Source organism: Rousettus aegyptiacus, unplaced genomic scaffold, assembly GCF_014176215.1.
Source record: "Rousettus aegyptiacus isolate mRouAeg1 unplaced genomic scaffold, mRouAeg1.p scaffold_m13_p_9, whole genome shotgun sequence".
NCBI lineage: Eukaryota > Metazoa > Chordata > Mammalia > Chiroptera > Pteropodidae > Rousettus > Rousettus aegyptiacus.
This window is the reverse complement of record NW_023416312.1, coordinates 24,483,040-24,509,577: the sequence shown is the minus strand read 5'-3', so window position 1 is coordinate 24,509,577 and position 26,538 is coordinate 24,483,040. Positions and strand designations below refer to the sequence as shown.

The window sequence follows — 26,538 nt, the reverse complement described above, 5'->3', positions numbered from 1 at the left end:
TACTTATTTAGCTTGGCCTTATTTTTGATGTATGGATATTGTTCCTCCTTAAAACTTTTCCTATTGAAATGGAAGCTTTTTTTTTTTTTTTAGTTTTTCTTCTAAGGTTAAGACAGCTTTGCAAATGTTTATAATGCAGTTATAAAATATTCCTCTTTGAAGCAGAATTTATCCTTTAATTTTTTGAATTATTAATACGTTAATAGGGTTCAAAATAAGAAGTACAGATACACACACATAGTGAAAAATCTTCTAATTACCTAGTAGATTCAGAGCTTTGGGGGATAGTCATTTAGAAAGTAAGTGCTTTCATTCTAGGAATATAGTTTCACAGTGTCATAATGAGCACATTTACTATTCCTGTACTAGCGGTTTTTAACCATGATTACCTTATGCCCACGGTGAACAGCCTTTAATTAAGTGAGATGATGTAAGTGAAGTACCATATTATATGAAGTCTCAATAGTACTAGGAGTTAAGGTACTGCCTTTCATCATCACAGATCCAGCCTCAATCTATTATACTTAATAAAGCAGCTTCTTAGGTATAGAGTAGTCACATTGGATTAAAACTTGTTTGATGAAGTAGATGAAAACACTGCCTGACACAAAGACTAAGTCGGGAAAATAAATTTGTATTTATAGTACAGTGTTTATTCAAGGAAAACGAAGGAATAGAGGTGAAAAAGAGGGTCTAAGAAAAGCTAAAGGCTAAGAGGAAGAGCAGCTTAACTTAAAAATGCAAATATGAGTCTTAAATAAAGGTATGCCAGACATCTGGTGAATGTAGTGGCTCACTCCATTTTGAGGGGACATGTCTACTAGTCCCATCAAGGTATAACTTAGATCCCTCAGGTCTTAATAATTTTAATTATAAGATGTAGTGGAAGTTGTTATCCCCCCCCCCCCATTTTAATTCTTCAAGCAAAGATGTTAAATACAGACGTAAAATTTTTGATTGAAAAGTATAATTAAAATTCTTATTGGAGTTAGAAAGCCCAAATAAGGCCCCTTTTTGTTTTTTTAAATTACTTTATTGAAGTATAATTCACATACAATTCCCTCATTCAGTGTTTTTTAATATACTCAAAGAGTTGTCATCACCACAGCCATCACCACAATCTAATTTTAGAACATTTTAATCATCCAAAAAGAAACCCTGTACCCATTAGCAATCAATCCCCTATTCACTCCTCCTATGAGCCTCTAGCAACCACTAATTTATTTCTGTCTATAGAATTGCCTGTTCTGGACATTTCAGAGAAATGAAATCATATACAGCAGGTCCTCGAATAATGTAATATCGTTCAATGTCGTTTTGTTATAATGTTGATGAGATGCCATAGGAACTTGACTCTTGTTTCTATCAACTAGCCTGTGGTAAAATTGGTTTCATTATACGTCATTTAGCTTTAAGTCCCAGAACCTATTGATGGTGTTAAGTGAAGACTTACTGTAATGTGTGGTCTTCTGCATTTTTTGTTGACAGAATGTTTTTGAGTTTTGTCCATGTTATAGCACATTTCAGTATCACATTTTTATTGTCAAATAGTTTATTGTGTGGATATACCATACATTTTGTTTATCCATTCACCATTAACGAGGTTGGTTTCCACTTTTTTTTTTTTGGCTGTGATAAATAATACTGCTATGAGCATTTGTCTACAGGATTTTGTGTGAACCTGTTTTCATTTCTTTCGGATATGTATATACCTAGGAGTGGAATGGCTGGGTCATATGGTAACTTGGTGTTTTATCTTTTGATATGGTTAACACCTCTTTTTAATCTCACTAGTAGTGTGTGAGGGTTCCAATCTCTCCATATCCTCACCAACACTTGTTATTGTCTATCTCTTTATTTCTAGCTGTCCTGGTGGGTGTGAAGTGGTATCTTATAGTTTTGATTTGCATTTCTCTAATGATTATTGAGCATCTTTTCTTGTATCTTTTTAAGAGAAACATCATCCAGATCCTTTGCCCATGTTGTAATTAGATTATTTATCTTTTTATTATGATATAACAGTTCTTTATGTAAGTCCCTTTTCACGTATTATGATTTGCAAGAATTTCCTCTCATTCTGTTGGGTTTTCTTTTCACTTTATTTATGGTATTGTTTGTAACACAAGTTTTTAATTTTGATGATGTCCAATTTGTCTATTTTTTCTTCTGTTGCTTGTGCTTTCGGTGTCATACCTAAAGAATCCATTACTTAATCCAAGGTCATGAAGGTGTACTCCTGTGTTTTCTTCTAAGCGTTTTATATTTAGATTGCCTTTAGTTAATGTTTATGTATGGTGTGAGGGGTCCAGCTGCGTTTTGTATGTGTAGGGGGTGAGGTGGTATGTAGTTGTTCCAGTAACATTGGTTGAAAAGAATTTTCCCCGTAGTTAATTGTCTTGGCACCCTTGTTGAAATTCCCCTTTTGTTCTTAAAGAAAATTTTAAAGTATTTTTGCAATCTTAATTTTTCTTATTTCTGACTTTTCAAAATAGTGAAATTCTAAAATCTTATTTGTTGGGATTGCAGAAAACCGGAGTCTGTGATCTTTTGATAGGCTCTGGTTTACTTTAGCATTGTCTGTAAATAAGACAATAAGGAAAAAAAAAACCAACTCAGTATGATTGCCCAGGGGATATTTAAATTACTTTGAAACAGACTCTAAGCATGTGCTTTTTTTTTTTCCAAATTAGAGTTGACTGACATTCAGTATTTCATATTAGTCTCTGGTATACAGTATAGTGGTTACACATTTACATAATTTAAGAAGTGATCCCCCCCCATTAGTCTAGTACTCAACCTGGCACTATACGTAGTTACTACAATATTATCTAAATAGGAACTTTTATGTGCTGTTTGTGTAAGTTGCAAAGATTTTTCTTTAGTAGCATTTTGTGGAGATGTCACTGCTTGAGTAGCCAGACCATCTCAGTTCAGTTCTGTGCCCACAAACAAGTCCTACTCTTTGGGCCCCATTCTTCTCTTCTATAGTTAGAGGATGTTAGCTCAGGCTCTTCCTAGATCTTTAATTCTAGTGGGAATGTGCCACAGCAGTGGTTTTCAAGCATTGGGTGTCTGTAGAGTCCTCAGTGTTGGAGAAAAGTGCTTGGGAAACTGTGGTTTTGGAGGAGAGGGAAGTGCTGGCATGTGCAGTTGGCTCTCTCATTCCTGCTTTAATCAGAACAGTTCTGGAAATGAGGACTGCTATAGGAAAGTGTCTGCTGACCTACCATTTTATGAAATATACTTTAACTTGTTTTTCAAATTCATGTTTATGCATTTATACTTTTCATGTAGTCTTATTGATCCCTTTTGTGATGGGAAAGCATGCTTTAGTTGAATCCTTTGCCTGGGCCAGGGGCTGTTCTTGGAATCTTTCAGTGCAGTCAGTCTTAATCATCTGGCTTTTATTCTAGCTTCTTACCGGAATCAGTCAAATTGAGTAGCCTGGAAATAGAGCATTTCAAGGGAGGGCTAGGGGAATGCATGGACAGCAGGTTTTGTATAGCCCAGATGGCAGTGTGTGGTTTCTTGAGGGTGGGAATGTTTTTGGAGGAGAGTGGAGAGTAGGCAGGACTTTGGAGGGGAGGTCAGAAAAAGAGTCCAAGGAACTAAAGGTGACTTGCCATGTGACCCCATCGTAGCATTGCCTGACTCTTGAAAGCTGGATGCTCTCTCCTGGGGTATGTTCTGTCAGCATAGGAATCGGGGTATCAAGGTCAGTTCAGAAGCTGTGGACCACACAGAACCATTCCTAATTGTGCCTATTTGTTTCTCTTCAGTCTTCACACTTTATATTACTATTGGTCTATTCCTCCTGTTGTCCTCAGTGAACAGGGAAATAAAAGAGGAGCTATGTATATATTCCTGCTGCAAGAAAAAGTAGTGTACAGTCCTGTCATCTCACATAGCCTTTAATTCTCCCTTCTATATTTTATTCACAATTTCTCCAATTTTGGATACCTAACTCCTCTTGCCTTTAAATGCTTTTAGGGCCTTATATATTTTATTTTTCATGAAGGAAAATAGCCATAAAATAAGTTCAGAGATATATATCAAAGTATTTTCTGTCTTTCGGATTGTGTCATATATTCTACTTCGATGCCGTATCTTTTTGAAAATACTCAAGTTTTATAATTAGATTGAAATTATAATTGTTATTTCAATTTTCAGAACGAGTTTTGCTCCATTGTTATACTTTAAAAAGTTTTGCTTTAAAGAATACTTTTCTACCCTGTTAGTAGTTATAACAGTACAGATATGTTTTAAAAATCAGCAACTCTGCTTCTAATCTGTAAGCACTTTTTATTATATTAATATAGTTAAGCAAAACATTTGAAGTAATTTGTCACACTGGTTGGAATTATAAGACATTGTAAAAGAAATTTCTATTTGCCTTTTGGTTTTTTTTTTTTGTTCTATTTTTTTTTTTTAGGTGAGAGTTCTACTGGACCTATATGTTAAACATTTGTATACAAATATGTGTCATATATACCTGAAAACAGTTTGTTTTCATCTAATTAAATGTGTCCTGCAATCTTTTTGCTTTATTAATTTGTTTGATGATTTATATAGACAGTACCAATGGTAACTTTACTCATTTTAGTTATTGCAAATTCATAATAAGAGGTGGTTTTGTGTGTGTGTGTGTGTGTGTGTGTGTGTGTGTGTGTAATTCATAAAGGAGTACAGGTAATTAAATTTGTTGAGCCCTTAGCTTTTTCAAGCACCTTTACAAACTTGTCATTTCTTCCTCCTATGGACCCATGGCATAGAAAGCAAGATGTTATTGTCTTTATTTAACAAAGTAGAACAGAGAATTCATACCTGGTGAAGGCTGGGCCTACTTTAACACTCTCCTTGCTGCCTACCTTTCTTCTGTACTGTAGCTTTAGAGGAATATGGTAACCAAAAGAGCATATTCCTTTTACAGCTCCTCTATCTGGTCAGCATGTGGTATGCTTTCAGTCCTTTGCTCCTTTACTGGAATTTGTCATGTCAACTTGTGGGATTAAGAGAAAAGTTAATTGGGCCTGGTGAAAATACTGTGAAACTCTAGAACAAGTATATTGGCAGCTTTGGGAATTTGTGAATAGCAGTTGCCTATGTTCTTATTTTATCTGTGACTTGATAATGAGGTACATAAATAACTTGAAAAAAATTTTCCTACATGATCAATAATATTTAATAGTTCTCAAGTGTTTTTTTAAACACATGGGCCCTAGTTGCCAGAAAACCTCTTTATGAAGAATGGCATTGAAAATATTTAGGCCATAGATGAATTTTATTCTATTTACCAAACAAATAATTTTCTTCCCACTACTTCAAAAAGAAAATCCTTAAAAACTAACTTAAAAGTAATTACTGATTGAAAGTAAAATTAGAACTCAGCTCCCCAATGAGGTTAAATTTGCACTAGCTATTTTAACCTATTAAAGGAATCTTGGAATTTTTTCACTGTATTATTTGAGACAGGTATGTTTGTTTCAAGTCACCTTGAAGATTACGTTCTTCCTTTTGAGCTACTAATGGACTTAATAGTAATATTCAAATTTTGCAAAAATTATGTTTTTCCTCTAATGTTCAGGATTGTTTCTACTCACTGAGATATTTTTTAAAAGAAAGAACTCAAATATAATTTTTAATTCTTAACTGTTCAGCTTCCATAGAGACTGCACTTCCAGCTCTTGTTGTTCCCATCTTGGAGCCCTGTGGTAATTCGGAGTGTCTACACATTTTTGTAGATTTGCATTCTGGAATGTTCCAGTTGATGCTTTACGGACTTGGTAAGTTACTAAATGATATGGTCATTCATTGTAAGGAAAAATATTTTTAACAAAAGCAAAATTATAATTTTCTTCCATTACATATTGGGAGAGGTGGCATAAACAGTGTCTAGAATAGATATGGAAGGAATAACTCACTGATGTCTGTTTCTTGGGGTCCATTTTTACTCTGCTTTGGATTTTTTTTTGTACCAGAAGTTAAACATCCCAATATGAACTGCATTTATGTTGTTTTACTTATATAAAAGTAATAATATTGATGGCTGATTTTTTTTTAGATTAACTCTTTTACCTCTAATAGCTGGCCATGAGGGATTCTCCTGTCATTCATGGCTGAAGAACATATATATGACCATACAAACATCTAAGATGACTTGCAGTACAGGATCCTCAAGGAAAGAATTTTTTTTCTGGCTTAAACACAGTAGAAATTAAAGTTTGATTTCTAACATGTTCTGTTACTTAGTTAGTGTTCTGAAATGATGAAATACTTACTAGGAATTTAGTGTTATTTTTATTGCTAGAGGAACATTGTCCTTGAATATATTAGCACATTTGCAATTCGAACTTAATATCAATCTAGATAGACTGATGAAAATAAAAGGTTTTTTGGTTGTATCGTATGGCTATAAAGATAGAATTTTCTGTGGCCTACTCATGGAAAACTGGCCTCATTACTTTGAATCACATCATAAGATAGCTAAATGATAAGTGACACATTTATGAATTACCTTTTAATTCTAATTTCAAAGCAACTAGGCAGTTATTTGTTCTTCAAAACTTATCCTTTTTTTGATTTTTAACACAGTACATACTTATAAATGAAAAACCTAAATATGTAAAAAAAAAATAGTCGCCTCTTGGCAATCATTGTTATTTTACGGGATATATGTTTGTCAGAACCAGAGTGGGTGGCTTAAACAACAGAAATTTATTTTCTCACAGTTCTGGAGGTTGGAAGTCTGAGAGCAAGTTGCCAGCATGGTCAGGTTATGGTGAGAGCTCCCTTCCTGGCTTTTAGATGTTGGCCTTCTCACTGTGTCCACACATGGCAGGAAGAGAGAGAGAGCAGACTCATTAGTGTCTCCTCTATCTATATGGGTACTAATCCCATCATGAGGGCCCCCATGTCATGATCTCATCTAAACCTAATTATCTCCCAAAGGCCCTACTTCTAAATACTATCTCATTAAGGGTTAGAGCCTCAACATATGAATTGTGTGTGGGGGGGGGAGGTTGTACATTTCAATCCATAACAATGCTTTTCTAGTTTTTTCTCTATTTTTTCTTTGGTTGAAATCGTTTTATATTTTGCTTTTTACTCAGCAGTCTAGTGTTGACACTAGCATTTTCTAGTGTCATTAAAAATTCTAAGTGACATTTAGCATGCTGATCTTCAGCCAACAGCTCTTGCTCATGCCAGAGACCATTTGTTTTTAATATCATGCCAGAGACCATTGGTGTTTAATAAATAAACATTTTAATGGAGTTTTATAGTTTTTATAATTTTAAAGGTTCTAAGTCTAGTAATGATATGAGTTTTAAATACATAAAAGTTAAAAATATTAGTTAACTAGACTAAGAGTTTTGATGATTAAAATATAGGCAAAGAACTAATTCGTGTAGTTCTTCCTGCTAGTGTACATTTGCTATTAATTAGTTATGTTAACTATAACTCTCTTTGAATGTTAAACAAGGTTAACAAGTTAGGTTAATTTATGTCTAATGATGCATTTAGTTTAGTTTTCTCTGACTCAAAAATAACATTTCTTTCTGCCTAAAATAATTTTATTTACATATTGGGTTACCTAGGTATTTTGTGTCTCATATAAGGAATTAATTAATGTGCTTTATTCTGTAGACCAGGCCACTTTGGATGACATGGAGAAGTCAGTGAATGATGATATGAAACGGATCATTCCTTGGATTCAGCAACTTAAGTAAGCTTATTTATTTAGTTCAAGAGTAAAAATGGGAACTTATTTGACAAGTTATATTTTCTCCGTCATTACTCTTGATGAGTCACTGACCTTAATGTTTATGACATGAAACTTGAGCACCTTTTGATACTTAGAATCTGAATTCTCTTGGAACAGGTCCAAGATGGCAGTGCTTTGTATCAAATTCCCCTCTAGAGCAAATACAGGTATGAAGAGCATGACACTCACCTTTCCTTCCTTGCAGCATTTTCTCTACAAATCACTTACACAATGAATCTTATTGTATCCAGTGTTCTCTGAAATAGAGTCTTGTTTGTTCTTATCCAGGATAATCTTGATGGTATGAATCTACCAGCTGACACTTCTAGAATAATTATTTCTGCTTCTCTAATACTATCATTCAATTTGTCTTAAAGTTTTTTGACTACTTGATACTGTTAAACTAAATTAAATTGAAAATGGAGCTAGAGATAATTCTATGAGGTTTCATTACCACCCTGGTATACAAAGGTGCCATTATGGCAACGCTAACAAACTCTTTTAAAATTAATAAAACAAAATTCCAGGGGATAAAAATATACCTCAGAGATCAAAACTAAAGCTGGCAAATGGAGAAGAGGTGGGGCTGGATAGTTCAGTGGGATCTGTTGATTTCATGATCTTCTAAGCCTATAGTCTTCTCCTTTTGCAAGTTTTGGTTTTATAAATATTTTAAGAATTTGATATCAAGTCATTTTTTCATTAACAGGACATAATTTTTAATGCCAGTAGATAATTTTACATAAGCCTTCTTTTGAACAGCTGTTTAGTTTATCTGTATGAAATATAATAGTCATTACTCTGGGTTACAATTCCTAAAATTTTTGTGGTTAGCATCATTTTTTATTCATTTCGGCTAAACAAGCAATGTTTAAATACTTAAATGCTTAATAATTCACATCTTGCATAACTTGAGGTTGTTTATCTGGCCATTCTAGCTAGCAGAATTATAACCTAAACCAGAAAACTAAGTCCCAAAAGCCTTAAACTTATCAAATGTGTGTCTGTACTAAAACTCACATAATTTTTTTGTAAGAAGTTGTCACTTACAATGGTGCTTCCCAAATGATCTTTGGTGAATAACCAGTTTATAACTAATCTATCATGGGACATTAATTTTTCGAGTTAAATTTATCAAAGTACAATTTACCTAGCATAAAATCCATTCATGGGGTGGCTTCATAGTGTAGGGGTTATTAGCACGTCTGCTTTACATGCAGAAGGTCCTGGGTTCACGCCCTAGGTGGAGCCACGGACTATACCCCAGGTACGCCAGGCCCCCCTGGGTACATGCCACGAGCGTGTGGGAGGAGACGTGTGGGGAAAAGAAAATAAAATCCACTCATTTTAAGTGTACAGTTCAATGACATATAATAAATTTACTGAGTTTTGCAACCATAACCACAATTCAGTTTTAGAACATTTGGAACATTTCCATTACCCCCAAAAGATGCTCCTTTACAGTTAATTCCCATTCCCAACCTCAGTTCCGGGCAACTATGAATCTACTTTACATTTTTGTACATTTTTATTTTCTGGACATTTTATATAAATGGAATCAAGGTATGTAGTCTTTTGTGATTGGCTTCTTTCACTTAGCATAATGTTTCAGAGTTCGTGTTGTAACACATATCAGTACTTCATTCCTTTTTATGAATGAATAATATTCTGTGTGAATATATCACATTTTGTTTATCCATTTATCAATTGATTGACATTTGGGTTTATTCTCATTTGGGGGTTATTATGAATAATGCTGCTGTGAATATTATGTGCAAGTCTGTGTAGACTTACATTTTCATTCCACTAGGTATGGTCATAGGTAAATTTATGTTTAACTTTTTAAAGAAACTGCTGTAGTAGTTTCCAGAGTAGCCGTGTGCCACTTTATAGTTGTATCAGCAATGTCTGAAGGTTTCTATTTCTGTACATCCATGCCAGCTTTTGTTATTGTTTTTGACTATAGCCATCCTAGTGAGTATGATGAAGTATCTCACTGTGGTTTTAATTTATATTTTCCTAATGACTAGTGATGTTGAGCATCTATTCCTGTGATTACGTTTTTTAATAATATGCAATGAAAACAAATTCTAGAAAAAAGAAATGAAAAAGCATGTATACAATATAAGCCCCAATTTTTTTATTATTAGAGTCCAGACATAAAATTACATTTCAGTAAATATAATCAGAACAAACATAAGAAAAAAGAAAATTCAAAATATATATACATTTCTTATTGAAACTGTATATAACAGACAAGATAGAAAATTTACTCTTATGCTTAAATTTTTTATTCCACAAAGTTATAACAAAACAAAGTCAAGAGTAAAATATCAATTTCATATATGCTTTGAAAAGACTGTCTTGTGTTTACATTTATATTGTATTTGTAATATCTTTTATTTAGAATTTTTAATGTGACAGATGAGTTTGTTTCTTGTCCATAACTTAACCAATCTAGGTTGGATTGATGATAATGCTAATTATAGGAGATAATGTATGTCTTAATGGTTTCTACGTTTTTCTTTTAATAACATACATAGTAGAGATACTAGTCTCAATTCCGATGAGACTAGAAGTAGACTTGAAAGCAGTTTTGGCAAGTTCAGGATATTAATTTTTAACTTTTATCTAAAATGAAGCAACTATAGTATATTTTCAGAATTTATCTTCATTCCCTTCATTAGTAACCAGTTCTAGCAAATGATCTTGTGAAGTTAAATTTGTTTTCCAGATTTTATACATTTTTGGATAGTAGTTGACAAACTACCCTTAAAATGTCATATATTATAACATGGTTTTACTGTACAACTAGTAGAGTTTGTACTATGTTCAGCTCACCACAGAAATCCAATAGTAATGGAACTGGTCTGTACCCTGTTCAGCAAAGCAAGCCTACTGATCATGAACTTTGATATTGTGGCATTATCATGTTACTGTGAAGTTTCTAAGTTCATATTGTTAATTTCTGTAGTTATATCATTGTGGATCAGTGAGAGTTTGTGAAATCTCTTTTTCACATACTCTCTTTTCACCTATTATATGGTGTCCTAGCCTCAAGGATAGAAACACAAATAAAAGGAGTACTATGAAAAGGATTACAGTGAAATCTGGTGATTTAACAGACAGGAGAGAAAGAAGGTTATTGATACTTACAGTACAAAAACTGGGACTATATATCTCCAGTGATACCAGAAAAAATGAGGTTTTTTATACTTATTTTCTTTTGTTCTATTTGTTTCATAAACATTTCAGACATTTTATAAAGGATGTTGAGATTAGTTTGTGTTGTTTTATAAACCATAGGAAATCTGTCATTCTTTGTAATAAATCGATATAGTATCTCAGCCTTAATACTAGTTAATTTTACCTTATAACTAATCAAAATCATTCACATTGCAGTTTAAACTCTGTAAACTAGAACTAAAACTAACAGTTCAATATAAAACTGGAGAAATGATTCATTATTATGGTCTTGTATCCTTTTACTAGTTCTGTGAAATTACAAATTAATTGGTTTTTTAGTGATCTTTAATAATCTACTTATAAATTAATAGGACACAATCAGAAAAATCTATGATTTTATTATGTGGATTTTTTTTTAAATTAAGGTTTTGGCTTGGACAACAGCGTTGCAAACAATCTATAAAACATCTGCCTACAATAAGCACAGACACGTTGCAGCTGTCCAATTACTCAACCCATCCTATTGGAAACCTTTCTAAGAATAAGTTGTTCATTAAACTTACCCGTCTGCCACAATACTACATTGTAAGTATGCAAAAGGATGATTTGGGTGATCGGGTTCAGTAATTCTGTTAGTATCTTGAATGATTTCTTGCTTGCAAATATATTTTATTGAATCGTTGGCTTTCATATAGTTGGTGATTCTCAACCCTGGGGGTAGGGATGGAGGAGAGAGGAAAATCGTGTTTTTAAGAAATTATATAATGATAGGCAGGGTTGGGGAATATAAGATATGCCCCCATTCCTCACCCTGGGGGCTTTTTCTTATTGTGAAGGTTTGGAGATGTTTTAGTGTCAGGTACATTTGTTTGCTTTTAATCAAATGTTAATGTGCATAATGCAGTGTTTTAAATAAGGGGCGGCTGAGAGAGCTTTATTTCCTCATCCTTTAGTGATTAAAGGCATATATATCTACCTTATTGATTACATGTACCTTTCAGTGCATAGTAAGATCCTTTCTTATTTCTTTTTCACTCTTTCCAGGTGCTTTCCAGTTAGTTTTTTTGAGATCTTTGAATTGGTTAAAATTTGCAAAAATTGAAATATGAACTCACCCTAATACATTTCCCTGCTTGTAAAAATTTTGGTGTACACCAAGTAGTTGCTTCTGGCAAAGAATCTAAGGTATTCGAGAACTTAATTCAGGCTTATTGATTGAAGGTAGTGGGAGTGAATTTTTTTTTTAAGATTTTGAACTCTGCTTTTAAAAGATATCTTCAAAAAGTGCCCTATGTAGTCTGACATATCTTAAGTTAGAGTTACTTATGTAAACTAATAAATCTCATTGATATGAATTTCACTTTTTTCCTGAAATTTAAACACCAGCTGTGGAACTAGATTTGGAACGCGACAAATGATTGTTGTTTCATTTCTTGGTGAGCTGTCTGGTCATCATTTGAAATGATATGCAGAATATACACACAATAATCAAACCCGTGAATACAAAGATCTTATGCTCATCCACACGCAAAATAAAATGGTTGTAATTTGTTTTTTGACTTTATTCAGTATCATCAAAAACTTAGTCTTTAGTTTCAATGACTAGTGATTTGTTATAAAACAATAGTTTGTATCACATGATTTAGACCAAAACTGAATATATGTTACCCTTTATTCTCCATATTTCACTTAGGAATGATACATTTATAGAAGTGGAAAAACTACTACCATGGACATTAAGAACAGAGGAAAATTTTGCTATCTTTAAATGCCTTTCCGCCATTTTACTTTTCTCAGATTTATTAAGATATAATTTACTTTTTTGTATCTTGATTTTTAATAAATGTTTTTGTATCTTGATTTTTAATAAATGGTACCGTTTTATAACCTCCATCTTAACAGAACACAGAACAGAGCCATCACCCTCCCCCCAGATTCCTTCATGCTGTTCCTCTGTAATCCAACCCTTCCCCACTTTCGATTAGTGACCACTGGCCTGTTTTCTGTCTCTAGTTTTGCCTTTCAGTCTATTTTCTTTCAGCATAACGCCTTTGACTTCCATCCATATTGTATATATAATAATAGTTCACCCTTTTTATTGTCGAGTAGTATTCCATGGTATAGATGTGCCACAGTTTGTTTAACCATTTCAGTTGAAAGACATCTGGATTGTTTCCAGTTTGGGGCAGTTATGAATAAGAATGCTATAAGCATTTGCTTATAGGTTTTTTGTGAACTTGTTTTCATTTCTTTTGGATAAATAGGAGTGGGATTATTGGGTCATATGGTAAGTGTATGTTTAGCTTTATAAAAAACTGCTAAACTGTTTTCCAACGTGGCTGAACCATATTGCATTTCCGCCAACAATATGTGACAATTCCATTCTTACCACGACTTGGTATAATTTTTTTTTAATTAGCCATTCTGGTAGATATATGGTGGTATCTTAATGTAGTCATAATTTTTGCTGCCCTCATGGCTGATGATGAATATCTTTTCATGTGCTTATTTGCCATTCATATATTTTATTCGATGGAATGTCCATTTTACTTTTAATTCTTTAATTTCCTCAGGTGTATCAGTGTGATGCCTAGGTATTGGCCAAACAATTTCCTAAAGAGAATGTGTGGGGAGGGGTGTCAGAAGGGAGAAGTGGGAAGAAAGACAGGAAAGTGTGTTGGTCAGGAGCCTTGCCTAATGGCATTTATTTCTCTCACTAATGTATTTAGAGGACTTTTCTTAAATTTCAGGTAGACCTTGAAAATAGTAAGCCGGTATAGTGGGTAACAGCAAGGTCTCTGGAGCCAAACTTCTGGGATCAGAGCATGAATCCACCACTTCTTGGCTCTGAGACCTTGGGCAAGTAACCTGACTTTTTTGTGTCTCAATTTCCTCGTCAGAAAAATGAAGATAAGAATCCTTACTTCACGGAATCATTAGGAGTAGTACAATGTATTACCATCTGTCAAGTAATTAGAACAGTACTTGGGACATAGTAACCATTTTTTTTAGTGTTGAATCTTCTTGAGATTATTGTTGTCCTCACAGTGACTACATTTTTCAGTTGAAAAGTCAGGGTTTATTTTGACAGGCTTCCAAGTATGAGAGATAGTCGTCATTTTCCTCTACCATAATAGTGGAATTCTTAGGATGTTTTAATGATTAATAGAGACAGCAGAGCAATTTAAAATAGATACCATTTTAGAAAATCTAGCAGAACCTTTACACTTAAGAATAACATTTTTTTCAGTTTATAAGCTGTGGTATAAACATCAAGAACACCTAATGTGAATAATCTAAATTAGGTGTCCCCAGCCCCCGGCCAGGACCAGTACTGGTTCATTACGGTCCAGGGCCTGTTAGGAACCTGGCTGCACAGCAGGAGGTGAGCTGCAGGCAAGCTAGCGAAGCTTCATCTGTATTTGCAGCCGCTCCTAAGTGCTGGCATCACTGCCTCAGCTCCATCTCAGATTATCAGGAATTAGATTTTCATAGGCTTACTTGTCCCTGGTGCCAAAAAGGTTGGGGACTGCTGGTCTAAATGTCCCATTTGCTATAGTTTATGGTCGCTTTTACTGTTATTGATCTTTAGTGTGATCTGTTTTTTAGAAAACATAATATATTTACTAGGAATGCTTTTTTTGATATCACGATTGATTTGTCTTTGTTTAAAGAAAAAACATCGATATTAGATTTATAATTCTGAGCCCTACTTGCTATAAGGAGGAAAACATCTTACACCTAATAATTATTTTTCTGAGTCTCATTTCTGATTTGGGCCTTTTTAGGTTGTAGAGATGTTGGAGGTTCCCAATAAACCCACACAGCTGTCATACAAGTACTACTTCATGTCTGTGAGTGCTGCAGATCGTGAAGACAGCCCTGTCATGGCACTCCTGCTGCAGCAGTTCAAGGAAAACATCCAGGAATTGATTTTTCGTACAAAAACTGGAAAACATCCTAGAACCAGTACTAAGCGCAAGGTGTGATCACGTATGGAAATGAGCACAGAATTTGCGTGTGTTAACTTCTTTGTGTTCTTTCATGGGTTTTAACATGGGAAAGAATTAGATACGGGTTTTTAGAGCCTGGGCAGCAATAAGGTTAAAGTAACAATTGTCTTTATTTTCTTGAAAATGCTTCCCTTTTAATTAATAATTATTCACCATTTTCCACAAGAGAGCTTATTAAATATACAATATTTACTACTAAATTTTCCCAATTTAGGCCAGTGTTTGCTTAATAAATATTTGTTGAATGAATAAGATTTTTGGTTAACCTTGAGCTTTGTCATAATAGTTGAACTGTTTTAACTAATTACATCACATGTACTTTTTTTACCCACTTGTGTTCTTTATTTAAATTCTAGTTATCTGATGATTCATGTCCAGTAGAACCCAAGAAAACCAAACGATCAGGAGAAATGTGTGCCTTCAATAAAATTCTAGCTCACTATGTTGCTATGTGTGATACAAATATGCCATTCGTAGGACTTCGGTTGGAGGTAATTCAGAACGATTTTGGATACTCTAAATGAAAGAGCAATTTTTAAGATGCTTTGCTAAACCTACGTGGATTCCATTAGGATAATCAAAATAATTGTGATCTTGTTCATTTTGGGTGGAATGGGGTTGAAATCATAGTATCTCATGGTACACGTGTAGAACAGGACTTAAATTATTTTATCTCTCTGATTCCAAATTGTGGGTCTTCTGCTCTTTATGGAAATGGAAAGTAAATACTTCTCAGTTTAAAAAAAAAGTACAGCTTTTGTGAATTAACATTCCATATACCTCTTAGTAGGAGCATTTTTTAACTGTGTTAGAGGTGGTTAGTTGATTAAGGGGTGGCTTATTTTTGAATTGGTGAAGACATACATACTACTTACACACTAATAAAATTGGGTTCCTTTCTGGGAAGTAGGTCAGAAAGGATATTAAACTAAATTTTGTCATGGAGGAAGCAGTAGACTTATACAGAATTGGTGTTTTTTCAAGAATATGTAGTCGTGATACCTAGCATGATCTCCAAACATGGAAGTAAAGGGAAGTAGCAGAACCTGTACTTTTGTATTTCCAAAAAGGGCTTTAAAAGTGTTACACTAAAACCTTATTTTTTTCTAGTTTAAAGTTTTACTTTTTCTAAGACTTTTCTCCTCTGTAAATTATTATGAATCAAGAGACCTGGAAATGTGGAATTGGATTATTTCAGTTGAGGCGATAATGATAGTCTTGGAAAAACTTCTTGGAAATACTTTCATGCTTTAGAGCAGGGATCAGTAAACTTTTTCTGTAAAGGACCAGATCATAAATATTTTAGGCATATGGGTCATATGGTCTTATACCACAGCTACTCAGATCTGTTGTGTAGTATGAACTGGCCATAGTTAATATTTAAGTAAATGAGCCTGGCTGTGTTCCAGTAACACAAAAACAGATAGTGGCCTTCATTTGGCCCATGAGCTGTTGTATGTTGACCCCTGCTTTGTATGGTTTTGGGATCTGAAGGCAGGACATATGGTATGACATTGTGAAGAGGACTTGTACCACAGAGGAATCCAAGCCCAGAAACAGGCACCTAAAATAGATATTCCTGCCCTCAGTGTCCCAGCTCTTAGAGCTATGAGCTTGATGAATGTCTCCTCGTCGGGTTACTGGCCATATATCCTAAACTGTACAGTGTTCATGCTTCCTATCTGCTTGACTGTGTTCTTGGGCTTTTTCTTTGTGCCATGTGGATTGATTTTATGAATGTCATTCAGTTACTACCTTTGCAGTGGGAAGGAAGGCTATATGGTACCTAGGGGTGATGTAATACAATTCTTTCCTCTCCTCCGCTTGCAGAAACTTGTGTCTTTGTAGTTCCCACATAGACTAACACCTATAGACAGTCATCCGTGTTCCTATACCTGTTGCACATATGAGACATGTAAGAACATTCTGTAGTACTCTTGAACTCAATCAAGTGCTTAAATCTTACCTCCTTTTTCTTCTCAGTGAAAAAGACATGTTAAAGACAAAAGCAAGCACATTTTCTGCATAAAGCAATTTATACTGAAATGTGATTAACTAAATCTAATCTTGCCTAACACGTTCATATCTCAGAAGATACACAGTATAAAGGCAACATTTCTGAGCCCTCCCACACTTTGCTTCCTTTCGAATCTGAACCCTTACTGCCTATTTGGTCAGTAGTTTTTTTTCTAAACCTCTACTCTTCCCAGTCCAAAAGAGCAGGATTCACTAAAATACTAAGGGCTGCCTTAAATGCTTTCTGGAACAAGGCGGGTATAAATAGTGCCGTAGAAGACCTGGGAATATCTGCCATAGGCAAGCATTTCTTTGGTAGGTCATATGACTTTCTGGCATACCTAAATAACCTGTAGTCCCACTGATAGGGTCTCAACCATTATCCCTGCATTCTTTTTTTAACTCATTTTCTGAATCCTTCAATTGGGAAAGCTACCTCATTTAGGTAAATACATAAATTGGATATTTTGTTTTCTTGGGTTTCACACAGGAAATAATTTGTTAAAAATATTCCAGAAAAGTTATAAACTAAAAAATACTGTTTGTGATTAGCAGTGAGATATGACTATCATTCTGTGTTTCAAGCAAACATTATTGAATTACACAAGAAAGCCAGTGTTATTTTACATTTGTACAATTTAGAGCCACCAGAATTGATTCTGTATACTTTTAGCTCACTACAAAAATTAGATCAGTTTCCTGAATTTTGAAGATTTGCCACCTATGGAGGCATTTTTTTAACCATAGAAGCTCTGGGTCATCTTTGAGTTTCACTGGATGTAGTATAGTTTCCCAGGAAATCAAATGATATGGCCAATGCTCATGCCTAATATGTTGTAATTTTAAGAAAGAGTGGCCTAGAACAGGTGCCATGAGACTAAGCCGTAGTACTTAGAAAAGGTAGTTTCCTTTGTAAAATTGGTGGTATATTATAACTATGCTTTTTTCTTTCCAGTTGTCCAATTTGGAGATTCCGCATCAAGGAGTGCAAATGGAAGGTGATGGCTTCAGCCATGCAATTCGCTTATTGAAGTAAGTCCCTGTCATATATGTCTCACTTGGTGCCACACATTGCAGCTACACTGCCAGAGCTGCTCCTCTCCTTCCCTGAGATAACATAAAGCAGAGTCCAAAACCTGTGGCTGTCAGTGGATTTCTGCATAGGATTACTAAGGTCTGGGGGAGGATTCTCTTTCACCTACCAAGTGGAGATATAGCACTACTTGATATTTTAGGATATTTTCCCCCTGCATTTCATTCATTCAACAGATGTTTCCTGAGTGTGACTATGTGTCAGGCTTGAATTCTGTTAAAGCCCTTCAGAATACTGTGGGTTCACATAGCAGGGGGATCTGGGCTAGTTCGGATGTCTGGAAAGGAAGTACCAATTGTATTCTGACTGCAGGAATGGTGAGAATTAAGAGGAAATGAACCTACATGAGACCAGGTAGTCCTAACTAGAAGAGATAACTGTTCTTGGGAAGGGTTGGAGGCAAGAGAACTCGGCTTCCTGGAACTGAAAGAAGTTCAGCGTGGCAGGAATTGGGAAAGATGAAGCTGGAGATGTAAGCAGGAAGGAGTCAGGCTCCATAGGGCTTTGTAAGTGTCCTTGAGGAATTTAGACTTTATCCTAATGGCAATAAGAAGCCACCAGATGACTTTAAGAGGAAACTGACATCGTTAGATCGGTGTTTTTGAAAGCTCACACTGATTGCAATATGGAGAATCAATTGGAGAGAAACAAGACTGAAGTAGTGAAACCAGTTGTTAAAATGGTTCACACTAGAGTTGTTGATAGCTTGGACTAAGGAAGATTCTGCAGAGACTTAGGGGATGAAATGTTCAAGGATTGGTGATTAGATGTTGAAGGTGAGAAAGGAAAAGTTGCAAAGATGACTCTTAGTTTTATCTTGGGTAAATGATGGATAATTGTGGTGTTTTCTGAGACAAGAGCCACTGAAGATGTGAGTTTCAACGGACTTTGCTAATTTCGAGGCACCTAGACATCCCTTTGGGCAGGTAGGGATGTTTCTCAAGCTCCGTTGACAGGTCTGGGCAGGAGAGGTAGATGAGTCATTACCAAGGTGATAGTAATTGAGCTGGGATAATAAATTAGATCACCAGGGAAGAGCATACAGAGCAAGATGAGCAGAGGGCTGGTTTCTAAACAGATAAGAGAACAAGGGGCCAAAGGATGCTTAAAAGGAAAGTTAGTGCAGTGTGTGTGCTTTATAAGGTGACGACGATGAGACTCGCAAAGCTAGCATACCATTTATGAGAGAGAACCTTTTTGGCGAAGAAAACATTTTCTTTTTTTTGGCATTTGTATTGTTTCTTAGATGTTGCTCAATAATAGATATTATATAAGCAATTTTTATTGATTGAGTTCCTCTGTCTGCCAGGACATAGCAGGTATACAATTTGAGCCAGCAGGGCTTTAATTTTTGTTACTTGGGAATCAGTTTTTTCTACGGAAGATGGGAAGGGCTAGCAAATGGTATGTCTCCACCCTTGTGTCATGGTGCTCACTCTAGATAAAGAGTCGAATAACTGGAATAGCTCCCTTATTGACTATCTTAATACCATCTCTGAAATGTTTTCAGGAGAGGAAGAGCTAACCTTACAATGGAAATCAATAGGAAAATATAGTACTTTTAATTGCCTTTGGTTTTGAATTCTGCTTAAAATGCAAGGTATTTTATTCTTTTCACTCTTGGCTACTACAGAAAAGTAGATGTTAACATTTGTATTCTATTATCTTATGTTTTTTGTGTTTTGGAAGAAGATTTTTTTTTTTGCATTTTATTTTTAAATTAAAATTATCGGGGTGCCAGTAGTTAATCAAATGGGTTTCAAGTGTACAATTCAATAATATGTCATATGTATATTGCATTTTCTGTTCACCACCCAAAGTTAAATTTCCTTCTGTCACCAAATATTTGATCCCCTTTACCCCTATCTGCCTTCCTCTTGTCCCCCTTACCTCTGGTAACCACTATCCACTGTCTGTGTCCATGAGTTTTAAAATATCTTATACTCAGCATTTTAGAAAGAAATTTCAGTCTCCTTCTTGAACTCAAGAGAACTTATAATAGTCCTACCTAATAAGGAAGCATTTGATGTGTTTTAGCTTCATTTTACAATAATTTTTGAGAAAGTCTACTATATCCTGGCTCTTGTTTTCTTTATTTAGAACTTAAAAGGAAAATATATGGAAATGAATAAATTAAAGGTAGTTGTTTGTCCAGTACATGCTGTCCATTATGGGGGTAGTGTATAGAAGTGAAGAAAGAAAAAGTAAACAATGTCTAAACATGATTTTATTAAATTAAAATCCTGCATAGATCTAATTAGTATGTAATTGTTCTGATGCATTTAATCTTCAGAAACTCTTCTTTTATGCTTTTAATCCTAGATATATTAATATTAAATGGGAATATGAGTTAATACTTCAAAGCTTTAAAATTAGCACATTTTTCTTCTCTTTGCTAAAAATATGTTCTGTTCTTGTTCAACTTGTCTTCTTGAAAATCTGTCGAGCAAGCCTCCTTGATATATCTCTGAAAGTATTATGGCAAACACCTTTAATTGCTATGGCTCATGGACCTGTTGCCTTGTGCAGATTCAAAAGAGCCTTGATCTATAGCGCAAATGATGCATGGGTCTAGAGCAGCATGCTCACGGTGCCTAATTTTGAGCTCTTCAACCAATCTCCCACTTTCTCCTGAACTAACATTATAGTAATGGTCAGTGGCGCTGGTCTTCTAGCCACATCACAAGGTTTTTTCATCTCCATCATTGTGTCGATTGCCCCCATTTGTACCACAGGGACATAATATGGTTACTGAAGTTTGTAAAACCCTTCAGAACAAAACTGACACACAGCAAATGATGGCACAAAAGGAGCAGTGGTGACACACATTTGCCCTAGAAGAGCTGAACCTAATTACTAAATTTTTTTAGTACTTGGAATTATAGAAGAAAAATCAGTCAGGGGTAGTAGCTCTTTAGATTAAAAAATTTTTTTGAGTTGGTAGAAATTTTCATATAAAGTTAATCCATTGTCCAGAAAATATCTTCCTCATTTATTAATTTTTAGCAAAATGGCAGTATTTGAGTTTGCAACAATTTTGCCAGGTTTCCTTTTGGAGAACTTGTTTTGTTTTTTTCTTTCCCTCACATGATCATATGGGGAAAATTCAAGTTATCATTGTAGTTTACTTTTATTCTCTCTGCTACATTTGTACCCTTAAAAGCAAGTAAATATTTTACAGGTTCCTTGAAGTAGAGCCAATCATATCTGTATCACAGATTTAAAAAGTGATATGGAATGCATTTGGGGGTGGGGTGTTGTCCCTGAGAGCATAAATTGGAAGGAGTCTTACTTGCCTTAGTTTTTACTGGAAAATGTGCTGGCTTCTGTGTGTTCATTTTCTAACCAGATGAATTTCATGAAACGTAGTTTCTATGAAAGGAAGATATATATTGCATTTATATTTTCAAAATCAAGATTTAAAAATCTATCTGGATTGGCTGCTTTAGAACCATTATGGTTTAGGGTTAAGTTTTGAGGGGTAAGGGCAGACAAATGTCCTCACTGTACCTATGAAGTTGAAAAGCATATATGTAATTGCTACCCCAGATAATGTTGGATAAAATCTTTCTTGTATGTAGTATGAAGGATTAACTTTTGAAAAACTTTAAAAAATCTGTGCATTTAAGAGTAGCTGTGATAGAATTTTTAATTACTGAGAAAATCTCAGTACTATGTTAATTCTATTTTTAAGCAACCTATAGAGCTTTCTTCCCCCCTACAAATTTTATTTTTTACCATATGCAATCTCTGTCTCATTTTTACTCTCAAGTTGTTTATTCTAGGTCAGTGATTCTCAACCCCAGGGTGGTTTTATCCTCTAGAGCAGGGATCCCCAACCCTTGGGCCACAGACCAGTACTTGTATGTGGCCTGTTAGGAACTGGGCTACACAGCAGGAGGTGAGTGGCGGGTGGACGAGAGGGTGAAGTTTCATCCGTATTTGCAGCTGCTCCCCAGCACTAGCATCACCATCTCAGCTCTACCTCAGATCATCAGGTATTAGATTTTCATAGGAGCACTGGTCTCTGGTACAAAAATGTTGGGGACCACTGCTCTAGGGGATATTTGGCAATGTTTGGAGATATTTTTGGTTATCATTAACTAAGAAGAGGGAGTAGAGGTGCTCCTGGCATCTGGTCGGTAGAGGCCAGGGCTGCACAGGACAGCCCCCCACAACAGAGTTATCTAGCCCAACACTTCAGTATTGCTGAGATTGAGAAACCTATTCTAGGTGTTGCATTCTGAATAAGAGGCCTGAACCAAGAGTCTATGTTTCCAATTATATTTGTTGTTTTTTTGCTGTAGATATTGATCATCATTACACCAAGTCTGAGAATTAATCCACTTTCCCTATGAGTTAAAGGATAATGTATAATTAAATGTTATCTCATTATTTCATCCATTACTGAAAAAACAGGTAGAATATATTATCTCAATGTTTTATGACAAATAAGATAGTCCATAAACCTGCAAAAGGAAATTGGGTAGGTAGGTATTTTTAAGACACCAGAGCTAATACATTCCTCTTATATATGTGATATGTGTACTGATAAAATGTATGTTAAATGAGTTAATACATGTAAAGCTTATCACAATGAGTGTTACCTCTATGGAAGAAGAGTAGAAGGGGATAATGAACCTGGAATTTTGTAATGGCAGTCAGTGATCAAGACTTAGTTTACTTTAAGGGTAATTAACATATATGAATATCTGCTGTATTAGCCACCATAAACCCTTTATATATGTTCTATCATGTTTGAAAATCACTGACTCATAAGGTAATTATTACTTATTTCCATTTCGCAGTTGGGAAACGGAAATCAGAGGGTTTAAGTGTGGCCGAGTCAATTAAAATGCAGGGGTGGGGGTTCAAAAAAATAAAAAAGAATTAAAATGCAGGTCCCTGACTCCAGTGCCCTTGTTCTTTCCACTGTATCATCCTGTCTTTAAAGAATGATTTTTATAAGTATTTTGTTTCTCTTAGTTTTTTTTTTTTTAATTTATGCCTATAGCACCTGGTTTTCCTAGGTGGTCTCCCATCCAAGTACTAACCAGGCCTGACCCTGCTTAGCTTCCGAGATGTCTGATGTCTGTCAGGCTTGTTCAGGGTGGCATGGTCATAGATCATGTACTGTGGCTCCACTGGGGCACGAACCCAGGACCTTCTGTGTGTAAAGTAGACGTGCTAACCGCTGCACTGTGGAACCACGTCCTCTTAGTTTTTTCTTGAGGATGTTCTAGATAGATTTCATAGAAATTCAATATTCTTGATTTTCATTCTGAAGAATTGTGGTCTTTTCTAATAGCAAGATTAAGGATGAAAACAAACATCACTTAGTGAGAGTCCTATGTTGAGTCCTACTCTATGTTGATGTGAATAAAAATGGATTAAATGCTATTAATTGCTTTCAATTGCATGAATTACACAAACTGCTTCTTTCTTTTGCAGAAGGTACCTAATAGGGGAGTTTGAACTGAAGTTATAATGTAGATACCCTTCCTGTCATTGTGCTTTTGTCTTTCTGTGATGTGCAGTACACTTCATATGCTATCTTTCATCACCAGAATTCCTCCCTGTAAGGGTATAAATGAGGAAACCCAGAAAGCTTTGGACCGCTCTCTCCTCGATTGCACTTTTCGATTGCAAGGTAGAAATAACCGCACATGGGTGGCAGAGTTAGTGTTTGCAAATTGTCCACTTAATGGCACTTCTACCAGGGAGCAAGGTGAGATGCTTTACACATTTTGTCTTTGCATATTTTTGGATTTTTTTTTTCACATTGATTGCTATTAATCTTTTCTTTTAATCCTGTAGGACCATCCAGGCATGTTTATCTGACATATGAAAACCTGTTGTCTGAACCTGTTGGTGGTAGAAAAGTGGTTGAAATGTTCCTTAATGACTGGAATAGCATTGCACGATTATATGAGTGTGTGTTGGAATTTGCACGTTCTCTACCAGGTACATGTGGTAATCATCCTTTTGGGGAAAAAAAGCACCCCCCCCCCTTTTTTAACTGAAGAGGTAAAACGTGCACATTGTAAAAAAAATTCAGAAGTATCTCCAATGAAAAATATGTTTCCCTTTTAACTTAGGCTTCAGTTTCCTTCCCACAGGCACAACCACTGTTAAGTTTTTTATGTATCCAGAAATTTTTACACACAGGTCTACCATATTATAAGAATAGTTAATACATACCAAGAGTTTATTGTGTGCCATACAAGGTAATAAACAGTTTGCTTGTGTTAACGCATTTACTCCTCAGTCACCCTATTAGGTAGGTAAATTGTTATACCTAATTTTACAAATGAAGAAAACAAGTCACGGAGATTAAGAATTTGCTGAAAGTCACATGGCTAATAAGTAAATGGCAGAACTGGAATTGGAATGGCTATCCACCGTGCTACACTGTTTCAATATATCTCCACCCCTGCCCTGGACCCCTTTTGTAGAAATGGAAATGGAAACTTACTATCTATGCTCTTACTTCTTTTTTTTTCTTCACTAAATTATATATTTGGAGACCTTTTGACCTAGGCACAAATTATTGCCACCAAAATGCTCTCCTTTTCAAATATATATTTATAAATTTTGCATATGTAATCTTTTTTTTTTGTTTCTTTTCTGCTTAGACATACCTGCTCATCTAAATATTTTCTCAGAAGTTCGTGTTTATAATTACCGAAAACTTATCTTGTGTTATGGAACCACAAAGGGAAGCTCAGTAAGTTTATGAATTAATTAAAACTGAAGTTCCTCGGGTAAATCTTTTAAAATTCAAGGATTCAAAAATTAGGAAAAACTGCCTTGAAAGAATTGAGGGCTCAAGTAAAAATTAAGGATAAAATGGTAAATTTTAAATACTTTGTTGATATAAATATAGTGTATTATAATGCTTAACTCTTTAAAATTGAAAACAAATTATAACCTTTTTGAATGGATATATAATCTTGAATTTTCGACAAGGCAATATACTTTTGGTATTTGTGTTTTTTTCTACACGGATTTTAAATCTGCTTAGCAATGTGATTACTATTAGTGAAGATTATGTCTGAATAGTTTTGAACAACATGGTATGTCTATGCTTTTGGTCACATGATAATTTTTTGGTCCTATCTTAATGTGGAAAGTATTCTCCATAACCTATAGTTCCTTATTTTTCCCCACCCCATAAGTAAAGCCCTAGAAGTTTAGTATAAAAATTCAGCCAGCTGGCTAATTTCTAGACTCTTTCACAGCAGGTAATATCAGAAATTACTTGAGTGTTTTAATATCTATTTAACTGAAGGCCACTTGTGTTTGGATAGCTTCCTTTTCCTTTATGACAGTGCTTATTAAAAGGGTGACTTTTCTCCAGTTTAAGAGAAAAACGAATAATTGACATCAATGATAATCAAAATGTTTTCTTTAACGCCTTCTCTGTTTTATTTGGTAGAAGTGGGCTATCTAACACACGTGCTCAGTGAACATTTCAGTCCATAGCAACAGCACATCTGGAATTTAAAGAGTCCAGTCTTATGAGTTGCTTTTAAATAAAGACCTTTAGATCTTTGGAATTTTTCTTTACTGTTTAAACATTATTTTTTCTTCTACTATTGCTTTCTCAGTTTCTGAAATGTATTCTCTTTGATTTAGATTAGTATCCAATGGAATTCCATACATCAGAAATTTCACATTTCTTTGGGAACTGTTGGCCCAAACTCAGGTTGCAGTAACTGTCACAATACCATTCTCCATCAGCTTCAAGAAATGTTCAACAAAACACCAAATGTGGTTCAGTTATTACAGGTAATTAAGTTCAATTTCTGTTTAAAAATAAGATTCAGTCAGTATTAGTGTCTCATGTAAAACTCATCAAAAAAAAATCATGTGGAGTTAACTTGTCTTTAAGGCTGACAGTGAGAGTGCCTTTGTCTTTTATATTTTATACTCTTCGTGGAGAATTTTCTTTCAGAGGTGGACACTGTAATCTAGTTTCATTCTCTTCAAAGAAAAGTTTTATGGATTGTGTCAGAAGGACATTCTCTCATTTGTGATGGTTATATATCAAAAATTCTGAGGTTTTATAAAGCATTTGTACAGACACTGGCTATTCTCACTGTGTTTGTTTCTTGTAGGTACTGTTTGATACTCAGGCTCCGTTAAATGCTATCAACAAACTCCCCACTGTGCCAATGTTGGGCTTGACCCAGAGAACCAATACTGCCTACCAGTGCTTCTCCATTCTGCCACAGTCATCCACCCACATCAGACTGGCCTTCAGGAACATGTATTGCATTGATATATACTGCCGGAGTCGAGGTGTTGTGGCAATACGGGATGGTGCTTATAGTCTTTTTGATAATAGCAAGTTAGTTGAAGGATTTTATCCTGCACCAGGACTAAAGGTAACAGACTTTAGTGTTATGAGTAAACATAATACAGTCTCTCAAACAATTCCTTTGAGGGAGAGATAATGGGGGAAG

General features: G+C 34.9%; 1 protein-coding gene and 1 pseudogene across 3 annotated transcripts in view; one reads left to right on the top strand and one right to left on the bottom strand.

Annotated features, from left to right (window-relative positions):
• Positions 1–26,538, top strand: part of MED14 (mediator complex subunit 14) — a 64,652-nt gene that overhangs the window by 17,719 nt on the left and 20,395 nt on the right. For all 3 annotated transcript variants that reach the window (XM_016156572.2, XM_016156571.2, XM_036226445.1), the window contains exons 11-21: positions 5,658–5,783; positions 7,645–7,723; positions 11,374–11,533; positions 14,737–14,931; positions 15,318–15,452; positions 17,933–18,009; positions 23,638–23,798; positions 23,888–24,034; positions 24,706–24,797; positions 25,709–25,861; positions 26,191–26,460. In XM_016156572.2, the coding sequence (XP_016012058.1) occupies positions 5,658–5,783; positions 7,645–7,723; positions 11,374–11,533; positions 14,737–14,931; positions 15,318–15,452; positions 17,933–18,009; positions 23,638–23,798; positions 23,888–24,034; positions 24,706–24,797; positions 25,709–25,861; positions 26,191–26,460 (1,595 nt within the window). The remainder of the gene's footprint in view (positions 1–5,657; positions 5,784–7,644; positions 7,724–11,373; positions 11,534–14,736; positions 14,932–15,317; positions 15,453–17,932; positions 18,010–23,637; positions 23,799–23,887; positions 24,035–24,705; positions 24,798–25,708; positions 25,862–26,190; positions 26,461–26,538) is intronic.
• LOC118608041 lies at positions 23,076–23,197 on the bottom strand (annotated as a pseudogene).